Source organism: Vespa crabro, chromosome 5, assembly GCF_910589235.1.
Source record: "Vespa crabro chromosome 5, iyVesCrab1.2, whole genome shotgun sequence".
Taxonomy (NCBI): domain Eukaryota; kingdom Metazoa; phylum Arthropoda; class Insecta; order Hymenoptera; family Vespidae; genus Vespa; species Vespa crabro.
In genome coordinates, this window is record NC_060959.1 from 8771105 (window position 1) to 8784427 (window position 13323).

The 13323-nt window shown below is 30.3% G+C and overlaps 2 protein-coding genes across 5 annotated transcripts in view; one reads left to right on the top strand and one right to left on the bottom strand.

The window, feature by feature from the left end:
- The window catches only part of LOC124424508 (putative mediator of RNA polymerase II transcription subunit 26), a 19882-nt gene extending 16807 nt beyond the window's left edge, over positions 1-3075 (bottom strand). Inside the window, exon 1 of the mRNA XM_046963664.1 lies at positions 2349-3075. Coding sequence (XP_046819620.1) covers positions 2349-2371 — 23 coding nt within the window. The 5' untranslated portion in view covers positions 2372-3075. The remainder of the gene's footprint in view (positions 1-2348) is intronic.
- LOC124424510 overlaps positions 1-13010 on the top strand; it is a 17850-nt gene extending 4840 nt beyond the window's left edge. Inside the window, exons 1-12 of one of the 4 annotated variants that reach the window (XM_046963668.1) lie at positions 4784-5069; positions 5757-6017; positions 6558-6754; positions 7896-8018; positions 9681-9970; positions 10443-10653; positions 10805-10930; positions 11027-11250; positions 11337-11673; positions 11979-12199; positions 12699-12781; positions 12872-13010. In XM_046963668.1, the coding sequence (XP_046819624.1) occupies positions 5797-6017; positions 6558-6754; positions 7896-8018; positions 9681-9970; positions 10443-10653; positions 10805-10930; positions 11027-11250; positions 11337-11673; positions 11979-12160 (1911 nt within the window). In that variant the 5' untranslated portion in view covers positions 4784-5069; positions 5757-5796 and the 3' untranslated portion in view covers positions 12161-12199; positions 12699-12781; positions 12872-13010. Of the gene's footprint in view, positions 1-4783; positions 5070-5394; positions 5467-5756; positions 6018-6557; positions 6755-7895; positions 8019-9680; positions 9971-10442; positions 10654-10804; positions 10931-11026; positions 11251-11336; positions 11674-11978; positions 12200-12698; positions 12782-12871 lie in introns of those variants that run through there. The other 3 variants (XM_046963669.1, XM_046963671.1, XM_046963670.1) reach the window with 3 other exon arrangements.
- Positions 13011-13323: the final 313 nt, after the last annotated feature.

The following is a 13323-nucleotide window of genomic DNA, read 5'->3' on the forward strand; positions in this document are numbered from 1 at the left end:
GAGAAAGAAATATAGACGAAAATATAAATGGACGGGATGGATCGCGTTGACGTCGTTGTCATCTATTTTCAATTTCACGTGATATTTGCTAATTAATTTGTGCGAGATAATGCGTAAGGAAGAAGCTAGAAAATATGAGAGAGAGAGAGAGAGAGAGAGGGGGGGGGTGAGTCATTGCTAACATAAGAGAAATCAACGGAGTGGTCTATCCCAAATGTTGGTTCAGAAAAGAGAAAAAGAGAGAGAGAGAGAGAGAGAGAGAGGTAGATCGAATTCGAAAAAAGGAAGAAAGAAAAAAAGATCGAGACTTAGAAGAGAAGGATGGTCCAACGTTAGCGATGAGCCATCGTGAGCGGGTACACGTATACGTACGTTAAAAATAAATTGCCTGCCGAGTTGGTGATGGCACGTGGCAATGAACAATTTTCCTATACCTTTCGATCGGAAGGGGTCATTCACATCGTCTACAAATTTTCTTTCACCTTCGAATCGATCCGAAAAAAAACTTTGCAAGAAAATAAAAAAGAATTAGGAGAAAGATGACGACGATTATGACGACGAAAGAGAATTGAAAAAAAGGAAACGAAAGAATAAATGAGTCGAAAAAAAGAAAAGAAAAAAAAAAAAAGAAAAAAGAAAAAGAGAAACAAAAAGAATGAAAAGAAGGAAAGGAAAATAAAAATAAGAAAAGAGAAAAGAAACGAGAAGTTATTCTCAACGATCTTAGAGGGAAGAAAATTTGATTTTATGTCTTTTACGTGGGCGCAGTAGTCCAAAGAAAAAGTGCGCACGAGAGAGAGAGAAAGAGAGAGACGGTCTACATAACGTGGGCGCTCGTTATATATATATATGTGTGTGTGTGTATGTGTGTGTGTGTGTGTTCCTACTCTTACTTCTTCGTGAGACTCCGTTGTGTTAACTCGCCGATGTAAATTCAAACAATGCATAGCATTCATGTTGGATACTGGATCGTTTCTCTCGTTGTGAACGACTCGTTCGATATCGTTCTTATTATTTTGTTTTTTATTTTTTTACTGATCTTTTTTTTCCTTTTTCTTTTTTTTTTTTTCTTCTTCTTTTTTTTTTTTTTTTTTATTCGTCAGAGCACAAAGACACGAAGCTCTCTAATCTTACTTATTTGCTCCACTTTCTATTTCTTTATGCATATTAACGATATGCATGATAAAAAGGAGAATTGGCCTTTCATATTTCATTGGTAAAAATATTTTCGTTTCGAATGACAAAAGACTAGATTATCGATCTTGAAACGATTAACGTCCGATCGTAGTTCGTCTTTGAATACGAAATGTAGGTCGAAATGTTTTCTTGGAACCGCTACAAGGTCTATGGCTTTGATCGAGTGATCACGAACGAAACGTGTCCCTAGTTCTTTTTCTTTTCTTCTTCTTCTTCTTCTTCTTCTTCTTCTTCCTTTTCTTCTTTTTCTTTTTCTTCTTCCTTCGGGACTGATTTTTTCACGAGACTTTAGGACGCGAGATGAATATTCGAAAGGGGGAACATAATCTTCTCTCTCTCTCTCTCTCTCTCTCTGTTTTTTTCTCTCTTTTTTCATCTGCCTCTCTTTCTTTCTCTCTGTCTCTCTCTCTCTCTCTCTCTCTCTCTCTCTGTATGTCTATCTGTCTGTCTGTCTGTCTTTCATCTTTTTTTTTTTTTTCATCCTGACCTTTCCCAATCCTTTCACGAATTCGAAGCTTGCTTGGTATTTCCGTATGGATCGGATTTAAGAGGAGCTAAAAGGGAAGATGCTACTTATCTTGCAGTCTCCTCTTCGTCTCTTTCGTTAATAAGAGATACAAAAATATGAATCTCTTCCTCTTCGTGTAAGAAGGAAAAGGAGGAAACGATACTGTATCTAATTTCATACTTGATCCCCTTTGCAGCAGTTAAACGTCGATAAAGAAAAGACTGTATGGTATTAAAATGAAACAAAGAAAAGAAAAGAAAAAAAAAACAAAAAAAAAGAAAGAAAAAAAGAAAAGAAGAAAACAGATCAAAAAAAAAAAAAAGAAATAATAGACTTATATACTAGTTATTTCATTTATAACTCGATCATTCCCAATGTATTTATAATTGTCAATTGTACAATATAATCTGGTCAATGCTAGTTTAGAAATATAGACAATTTCTTTTCTAGGTTAGCTTCTTTTATCTTAAGCTTTTTTTATATATCATTGAAAAAGGATTGAATCGAGTTTATATGTATATATATATATATATATATATATATATATATATATATATATACCTAATATCCAAATATGTAGATACATATATATATAAAGTAGTATCAAATATGTAGTATATAACAGTGAAAAAGTATTACTTACCCCGCAAAAGTGGACGAGCTCATCTCGATGATCGAGAGAAAAGATATGTCTTCTCTCTCTCTCTCTTTTTCTCTTTCTTTCTTTCCTCTCTCTCTCTCTCTCTCTCTCTCTCTCTCTCTCTCTTCTCTCTCTCTTTCGTTTTTCTTCAAATTAGAAAGAATCCTCGAGGAAAACTCGCGTGTCGTACTCGCGTCGTGTTATCTTCTTCGTACTCGTGCCGCTTCTTCCCACGCCGATGAGAACCGGTTCTCTTTCTTCTGATACTTTTCTTGGTTACTCCTGGCAACGTTTTAGACGATTCGATGATGAGAAACAGAAGGGTTGAGGCCACTCGTTCAATTGAAATCGTTGAGAATTCGATCGGATGGTCAAAGATGACGAAGAGAGAAATGAAGATGAGGAGACGAAAACGATGATGACGATGATAATGATAAAGATGAAGATGGCAATGATGCTGATGATGATGATGATAATGAGAATGAAGGATAACAATGACAATGACGACGACGACGACAACGACGACGATGGTAATGATGATGATGGTGATGATGATGATGATGATGAAAAGGAATAATCAGCAACAACTAGCAGCCAGCACAGGCAGTCAGCAGCAGCAAACAGCAACAGCAACACAGCCGATGCCGACACTAGCGCGCGTCCGCCGCTACTGCCGCCGAATCAACGAGGATCATCGAGAATCGTTTCTTCTCTTAGTCGTCCATGCGTCTGCTGAGTCTTCGCAGCCATTTCAGTAACGGCAACAGCAGCGACACGATCGGTCAACTTCTAGCTGGATAAGAATGTGAAACTCTCAGTGATTAGATCTCTTTTACTTTTCAATCATGTTTAATCTTTTGATTACCGATCGAGTTATTATCTATATATATATATAGATAGATAGATAGATATGTATATGAACCGGTGAATATAAAATTGATATAATTTAATGATAAATATTTTTCTTCCCGACAATTAAATATATTTGAATTAATTGAATATTATTCTCCTTTTTTTCTTTCTTTTTATATAACGCAACAAAAGATAAGTATATATTTTTAATCGAATAATAGTTCTCTTTTGTATAATAATTAAAAAATGTTGAGGATAGCTTGGATGACAAAACATGTTTTATCTTTTTCTTTTCTTACTTTTTTTCATATCTCAAACGAATCAAATCAAATTCGTCATCATTGGGTCATATATATGATCGAGATAGTTTTGTATAGTTCTTGATTTGAGTTTAAGTTAAGTTAATTTTTAGTTTTTCTTTGTATTTTGACGAATGAACATTGAAATTCTTTATTTTTAAATATGGAAACTTATAAATTAATACCTTTGATAATTTTTCAATTATTTCAATAATGTATAACGTACATGGAATACGATAAAATAATAATTTAATTATAGCAGATTTTTGTTTAAATATTGCATAGAATATCGGGAACTCAGTTTTATCCGCGGACGCGAATTTTAAAATAGTAAAATCATCGATAACTCGTAGGTCTCCACGGCTATCAAAATGTAGTAACCTCTTCACGTGGTGAGACCTGGGTCGATAGTACTTGAAATATATATATATGTATGTATATATATTGAAATCTTATGGGATGGAAGTACTATTGAACGAATGGCTACATATTTTTGAATTTTTCTAAAATCTTTTAATAAATAATTAAATATTTTAAAATACATTTTTAAAAATCTTTTCCGTCTAATTTTAATTAAACGTTATAATAATTATATCATGCAATCATAGTAGAATAAATAATACAAATTAAACATAATAAAATTCTTAAATATTATTTTAGAGAAAAATTCTAATATCTATATCATTATTATTTATTAATAACGATATATTAACATTATTGTTAATAGCTATTTTAGATTTTTATAATGATACTTTGATAACGATGAACTATATTTCTTTTTTCTATTATTAAAGACTTTATCATTATTATCTCTAATTGTAGATTTTATTTCTCGCGTTTATATAAACTTTTAGAAACAAATACATTATTATTATCTCATTCGAGGGAAGAGCTTATAATTAACTTATTTGTATTCGTAAATGGAATAATCCCCACAGCATGATTGTCAATTATCATCAGTCGCGAGATATTTTATTATCAAAAATATTCTCTTGTAGTTGTAAAATATTATATTATGAGCATTATAGAAAGATTTCGAATCTTAGAAATTTCATAATTTATAGCGCATTAGAATCGAATTTTTCGTTTATTCATTGTTATTCAGACCTTTTCGAACTGAAAATTCGTCTGTCGGACTAATAACGTTAATATCATTTTCAAAGTTCTGATGCAAATGAATTTAATAATTTTATGATTAACGGCGTTAGTTAATACATTAATTAATTAAATCAATTACGATATATTTATTAAACATATTCTTTACCACTGAAAGAAAAAAAAGAAAAAACAAATTTCCTTTTAGTTTCTATAATGAAACATACAATCGTTAACGTATTCTATCTTTTTTTTTCTCCAATAAAGAGATAAATAAATGATAAATAATATCGTGACAAAAATCTCGTTTTCTGAGAGAAGGAACGATCGAGTAAAACTTGAACGATCCTATATACATATACGTTGGCAGGGAACGCTATAATACAATCGCATTACGCACGCGCGCAACCCTTACGATTCCAAAGCGGATAAAGTGGCTGTTGGTATGGCGGGAGTGTCAGTCGCTATGCGCTTATACGTGAGTACGTTAAGTGCTTTTTCCCATTGATCATTTCTCTCTCTCTCTTTCTCTTTCTCTCTCTCTCTCTCTCTCTCTCTCTCTTTTTCTGTCTTTTGTTATCTTTCTTTGTCTCTTTCATACATACACTCGGTCATTCGTCTGCGTGATCGAAACGCAACCCTAAGCGGCCTCGATTCTAACGTATTATAATATCATTGTGATACGATAAAGACAAAAATCAGGAAGAGAAAAAAAGATTAAAAAGATAACCACGTGAAGCTTCGTTTTTTCTTTTTTTTCTCTCTTTTTTTTTTTTTTTTTTTTTTTTTTTTTTTTTTTTTTTTTTTTTTTTTAATTCGCAACGCCTGTGTCCTTTTATGCGATGGACGAAGATTATACGAAAAAATTTCCACACGTAAGTTAAATAATAAAAATCTACGATATATTATATTTATACTTCTTCATTTTCGGGGGGTTTTTTTTTTCTTTTTTATTGTTTTATTTTTTATTTTTCATTTTTTATTTTTTTTTATTTTTTTTTTTTCTATAAATCTTCATTTCGATCAAGAAATTACAAATTTGACGGTCAACTATTACGAATTGTAAGAAACGATAATTCGTTTAATTGTAAGAATTCGTTTATAATTTTTGTATTTCATGGGATAATACAATTTTCCCCATGTCAATTTTTATTTCCTCTTAAAGATCAACGAAACGATCGTAACTCCACGCGATCTCTCGTAGAATGGACATAAGCTCTTTGATACCAGCTGGACTTCAAAGCGGACAGACTAACTTGCCGGATATTCCGTTACCCGGTTATAACAAGTTTTCCGAAAATTTGCGAAAGTTTACGCCGCAAGCGATACAGTGTGCCATTTTTTGCGGTGGATCCAGATGCAAGTATGAAAATCCAAAAGCATGGCCACCGGTTCACATGGCGATACAAAACGTCTTTTCGCACTGGTGAGATTACTATTGAATTTTTGATTAAAACTATGTATAAAAAAAAAAAGAAAAAAAAAAAAAGAAAAGAAAAAGAATAAAAAAAAAAATAATAAAATGAAGAAAGTTACGAATCGATTCAGAGTAAAGAGGTAAAAAAGAAAAATGAAAAATCGTCATTCTTTATCGATTTATCTTTCTGTAATTTTGCATATCACTGAGGTTTTATGTTAATCTCGTTCAGTATCGGTACAAGGATCGATAATGTTGAAAGAAAAAAAATTTATGAACTGCAAATTAGTAATTTATGGTAATTTACATGTTCCGGAACGTGTATATCGACGTTTTTACCTGCACGAGGTACTTCGTTCTTTCCTTAGTTCGTTCCTTTAAATATAATAAAGAATTTCTAATCTTATTGCAATGTATTATTAAACAACGTAATTTGCGATAACAATTTTTAACAATTTAACAAATCTAAATAATAATACAAATAATAAAAATAATATATACATATGTGTGTGTGTGTGTGTATGTGTGTGTTTGTATGTTTTTTCTTAGGGTGACAGACGATGTTTTAGCCATGGCACGACCAAATACAGGACAAATAATAAAGGAAAACATAATTGGCCAATTTCAGAAATGGAGTATAAAAACCATAATAAACTTGCAAACACCGGGTGAACATGCAAGTTGCGGGGGACCTCTCGAAAAGAGTGGCTTCACATACGATCCTAATATTTTTATGAAGAACAAGAGTACGTGCATTTTTATCTCGTCGTCTTATCAAACCTATTAACTTTCATATATACTTTCACGTCGTTTCTTCGTTCGAGGAAATAAAATTTATTTGGATTTATTATTATTCATGAAATGACGGCCAATTTACAACGTTGAAATGATAATAATTTTATTCCTGAAACATTTTACGATATTCCACATACGGTTATCTTTTGGTAGATCCTTGGATAAGGGAAATAATTTGAAAATTTCAAAGGATACAAATTTCTCGATCATTAAATAGTAAGAATAGAATTTATAATGCATTTCTGAGTCATCGGGATAAATCGTGTTACACGCGATTAGAACTAATTAACTGGATTTAGGATTATACGATACGATAATTATTGTTTGTAATAAAATTAAATAATCCTTCTGAAACGATTAGTATGTATTTAAACGTATGGATCATTATTGATATTATTTTTATTTAAAAATTATATATCAAATATACATTACTTATATACATTTCATTTATTTTAGAAAATATATAAATCTACATAATATATATATATATTATTATATATTATATAGATTTATATATTTATTTATAGATGCAATATATTATACAAATCTATGTATATTCCTTGAAGATCGAAATGTTTAATCGTGTTAATAATATATATATATATATATATATACGTATATATACAGTTAATACGGAAGGATGAATAATTTGTCGACGTCAAACTCGAACGAAAGTTGGCCATGATGTTTCGCCATAAAACAGGGATGTTCGTGATAGGGGTTAAATTCAACGAGAGGGGTTAAATTGTCCTTGTTAAGCAGGTAGAGCCTGGTAGGAAGGAAGAACGAACTGTATTCCGCGATCCTAACAACTAGATCGAACAAGTTCGGTGTTGTAACATGCAATGCAGCAAAACTATCTACCTATGTATATATATTACATATATATACATATATATGTATATATATATATATATATATATATATATATATAAAATGAAAGAAAGGAAACAGGAACAGCATTATCGGAATCATCGTTTGATTTAGACACTCTTTCCTTGAATATTTTGTGATCCAATTATCATCCTCCATTTCTGTTTTTTTTTTCTTCTTTTTCTTTTATCAAAATTTCATATATTTTCTTATTTACAGTTTATTATTACAATTTTGCTATGAAGGATTATGGCGAAGCGACGATGGCAAAACTTTTGGATATGGTCAAGGTCGTAGCCTTTGCCGTGCAAGAAGGAAGAGTGGCGATTCACTGTCATGCTGGTAAATCGATTTCTCTTTCTCTCTCATTCTCTCTCTCTCTTTCTCTCTCTTTCTTTCTTTCTCTTTCATCTAATTTCCATCCTATGCGAAATAATATTGACTTAGAGTGTTATTCCTCGATAAAAATTATTTATCCAATTCAAATGTCCATTTGATCATCGACAATATTTTGAAAAACAATTTAAATCGCTTATCCTAATTGTAATGTTATTATTATTATTATTATTAATTTATTATGTTATTATATTACTATTATTATTATTATTAATCCTTTTCATAGTCATTATATAATTATTCAGAATGTGTTAGAAATAAATATCACTTAACTATATGATTTATGGTAAAGAAAGTATGGTATGAAAGTTTTGAAGTATCATGACAAGATAACGGGTATATAATTTATTTGAATTTTACGAACTCCTTTTCCTTTTTTTCGATGAAATTCTTCAGATAGAATATAATAGTAGTGTATCGCGTGTTCATAATGTTTCCAACTTTCCAGATAATACCTACGTAGATTTATCGGTTGACAGGAAAATTCTAATAAATATCATCACCTAATTTTATCATTTAATTTCGTAAATGAGTAATCTGGAAAAAGGTGACTCATAAAAATTAATAAATTCGATAAAATAATAAAAAATATTTTGTAAATTTTTAGAAATTAAATTAATCGTTAGATTGTACCTATCGAATAAATTTCAAATTGATGAGAAGATTTATTTAAACGATGAGAATCCAATTGCATTTTGTCTTTTTCAAGAGTATTAAATAAATAATAAAAATAATATAGATATTGTGTCGTCTAATGGAAACTCCATTCTATTGATAAATCAATCTGTCGAGAAATATTTTTTATTAAGATACATCTATGCACTCGATAAAAATAATTTCGAACACCGTATTATTTTTCCTATTACATTTATTACCATAAAGTTTCTTTTTATTTTTTCTTTCTGCATCGTTTTACGTACAATAAAAATTATTACATGTAATCCGTGTTCTAATACGTGTATTCCGTGTCCGTAATCGTCTGGTACTACCCGCTAGTACAAAGTAGTATTTAAAAGAAGGACATTGACTTTCGACCTTTCACTGTCAGTGGCATACCTACGGATATAGAATCTCACTATGGGAAAGGTAAAGCTTATCAGACGCGAGTATTGAAAACTTTTTATACTTTTCCTATTAACATTTGAAAGATATTTACTTTAAAATCTATTAAGAGAAAGACGATAGAACGTTTTACATTAATTTGAACAAAACGTTTATTCGAATATTTGATTAAACTTTAGAAATAAAATAGTTATCTCTACATTGTTCATTCATACTATAATCATTATATTAAATTATGTGAATGTAGGTATATCAGTCATGATAATTGCTTCCTGTTTCCGATTTTAACACGAGTACACGTGATAGTTATTTATGGCCATCAATTAGATACGATAGACAATAAAACAAATTGATATTATTTTTGGTTCTATCGCAGAATAGAGACAATCTCGTGTAAAAAAAGAATGTTAATTATTATCATTATTATTATATTTCAATTTATCATATTTAAAAGTTTCTTGTTTTCAAATTTTACATTGACGAATTTTTCAAGAGAATATCATCTTCTTTTTCTTTTTCTTTTTCTTTTTTTTTTTTTCTACACAGGTTTAGGTAGAACAGGTGTTCTGATCGCATGTTACCTGATTTATAATCTACGAGTGAGAGCAAACGACGCTATAAGATTCGTTCGCATGAAGCGACCGTGTGCGATTCAGACACGAGGACAAATAATTTGTGTTCAGGAATTTGAACATTTCGTGTTACCACAAATGATAGTTTATCCATTGAACAGCACAATCGGCGATAGAAAAGCATGTAGTCTTCAATCGTATCTAAAACGACAGTATAATGTATTGCATGGTTACGAGCAACGTACTTTTAAACATATACCAAAGGTCTAAAATTTATATTATCATACATATTGTAATTTATAATTATAATCGATCATCAGATATATATATATATATATATATATATATATATATATATATAAGATGATCTACAATAAATTGTTACGCATTGTTTCCATTTGAAAGATTAAAGATCTCGGCTTGAAGTTATTAAATGAAATAGAAATTATTTCAAATTTTAAGAAACCTTATAGAAGATTATAAGCGTTAAAAAAAAAAAAAAAAAAAAACAAAAAAAAATTAAATCTATTTTAATTTGATATTGTTTCGTTAGATCTCATGTGAATCAAATGAGACAAATAAAATTCAATAAATCATTCAAGATATGAGAATTGCTTTATAATCATGTATCAGCTGATGATATTACGAAACATTGAATGACGAAGCATAACAAATTTGTTGTATTAAATGAAATCAATTGTATTAGATGAAACTTTTATCCCGTTTGTTCTCATAGATCGTCTTCACTATCTGCGAACGTATTCTACAGCTTTGCGATTGTCAAGAAGATAATTCGCCATGCGAGATCGAGTACAAAGTTTCGAGTATACCGTTTACACGAAAATTTATTTCATATTTATTAGAAAAGTTACGAGAGAACGGAGGAAACATAAGGCATTCTTACTCCTGGACCGAATCTCTTGCCGACTCATCGCTCGATTATTCGGGTATTTAATAATAAATTTTAATTGCCATGTAATCCAATTAATATTCTCCATTTTGATTTTTACAAGATAAATTATTATTACATAATAATTAATAATAATTATAATTAGAAAAAATTGATTAATGATATTATAATGACATAACATTTTTTAGCTTCTACGAAAGTTAGAGCAGGTAGCAGCGTAGAAACGTCGCGAGATACGATAGATGATATTGAAAGATTGAGCGACGTATTTTGCACGTCGCCCGACACTCCTTCTTGCGATTCAGCTTATACGGGTACCTTGAAAAAAATGAATTTCTTTTTTAATGATATTATCTTAGATCTAATAAAGGATTGAAAAAAATGTTATATTTCAATAAATAATTCTGTAGGTTTGGACGACAATTGTGTCGATGATGTTTTAGCTGATGGTATTCACGGGCAAGATCTTATTGATAATGATTGTTACAAAGAGATACAATCACAAATTGATCTAAAGGTTGCCGCGAGTAATGAAATATTTCGAAAGATTAATATCGAGGAGGTTGTTAAAGCGTTGATTAAAGATTCTACATGTTTATGCGATAAAATGAAAAAATTTTTACAACAATATCAGGTAATATAATTGAGAATTTAATTATTTAAATAAATATTACGTTCATTCGTAAATTTCATTTATTATATTTTCAATCTTATTTCTAGATGGATTTGAATAATCGTTGTACAGCATGGCAACGTTTGGAACTCGAAACTGATCTCGATGTTTTATTTGGTCTTTTATTCGAATGGTTAGAGACGACATTGAAACATCCTATTCTCGATATGGATAGTCTGAGTTATATCGTCGTTTGGAGTTCGAAACCAGAACGATGTTTCGAAAAGATACCTAGTTCTAATAGATATCTTTTGGAATATCTTTTAAGATTCGTTTCTCGTTTGAGACCAATGACTGGTGAAAGTCAATGTCTCGTAACGAGAAGATTCGTCGCTTCTATGACGCAACAAACTGTTTGGATGAAGAATTCTTTTCGACCTTCGAGTAAATCGATTATTTATTTTTAGCATATCTTTAAATTAACTTGCATGTCATTTCTTTTTCTTTTTCCTTTTTTTCTTTTGTTGTTGTATTTACATTTATATGCATTGCGACATACATGATCGAGGTATCGGAGAACATCGGGTTCGAACTATCGTCAGGAATTTATTAATCATTTTCTTTCTTTTTTGTTACTTTTTATTACTTATTACTTTTCCACATTTATTAATAATATTTTTAATAATTATGACAATGAATGTTTCTTCGAATGGAATGTTTTCAAATTAATAGCAATAATGTATTTGCAGATAAGAATTTTCCGAAGCTACGACGTGGCACGGCTGGCAAGATAAATGAATTTTTTATACGAGCGATGAGCTTGATAGAAGAAATTAATACTCAAGAAATGAGTAGACCAACGTGGATGTCGAGATGGGACCTAGTATCGAGACAATTAAATAAATTGGATGAAAGGGAAAAAGAGAAATGATAAAGAAATTAAGGCTTGTAAATGTGACTTTAATGACAGGTATGGATGATATATGAATTATTATATTAGCACTATAGGGAACAACATTGTCCGTCATAAGTTATACATTTATTTCATCGATGAATAAGCGCTTATGTAACGTAACAATCGAATTATTGTATGAGACAAATTTTTGTATAAAAAAAAAAGAAAGAAAAACCATATGACGGATTTATATTTCTTCAAAGTTTTTCTGAAAGTTTTTTTGAAAGATTTTCTGAAAGTTTTTTATTGATTGTACAAACTTCATATCTTTTTGTTTCTAATTAAAGTAATACAAATAAATAAATTATATTTAAAAAGAAATTTCTTTGATATTACTCGCGATTATGTATTAAAACGTTAATACATAAAATATATAAATATAACATATAAAAGATAATAGAAAAAATGATAAAAAGAAAATCGCAAATGTGTATCTTGATTATGCGAAAAGTTTGAATAAATATAAGAATAAATAATAATCGATGAGAATAATAAAGAAATTAAAATTTTTCAGTGTGTTTCTCTAAGAAAATTAATCAAGAATTTTACTGTTATTTAATCTGCTTATCTATCGACGTATGATTACCAATGTAAAATGTAAGTACTTTAATTATTTATTAAAAGATTTTGATAAAGTCTTGAAATTTGTAGCCATTCACTCGGTAATATTTGCGTTATTTAATCTAGATTTAGATCTCTATATGCTGCGATTAATATCGACCCAGATCTAACCACGTGGAGGTTGCTACATGCGGAGATCTATGGGCTAACGGTGATTCTACATTTTTATACTACTGCTACTATTACTATTATTGAAAAATCAAAGCAACGGGATGATTGTCGTTCTACGAGAATTCACATCACCACTATTGAGCACGACAGGTTATGCTTAAGCGACAAGTTACATCGGAATCCAAGATTGGACTCAACCGCAGACACAAATACTCATGCGAATGTCCCGGAAGTATCTACGCGTATACGTTGAGTACGTTGGAGCCAAGCATGAACTTAATCGCACCCGAGAACACCTACGCCTGCGCCTGCAGATACACGCACAAGCGTTTTTCTATTCTACCCGAACGGAAGAAAAGAAGTCCTTCTACATTTCATGTAGAAAGATTCTTCAAGTTTCTTATGTA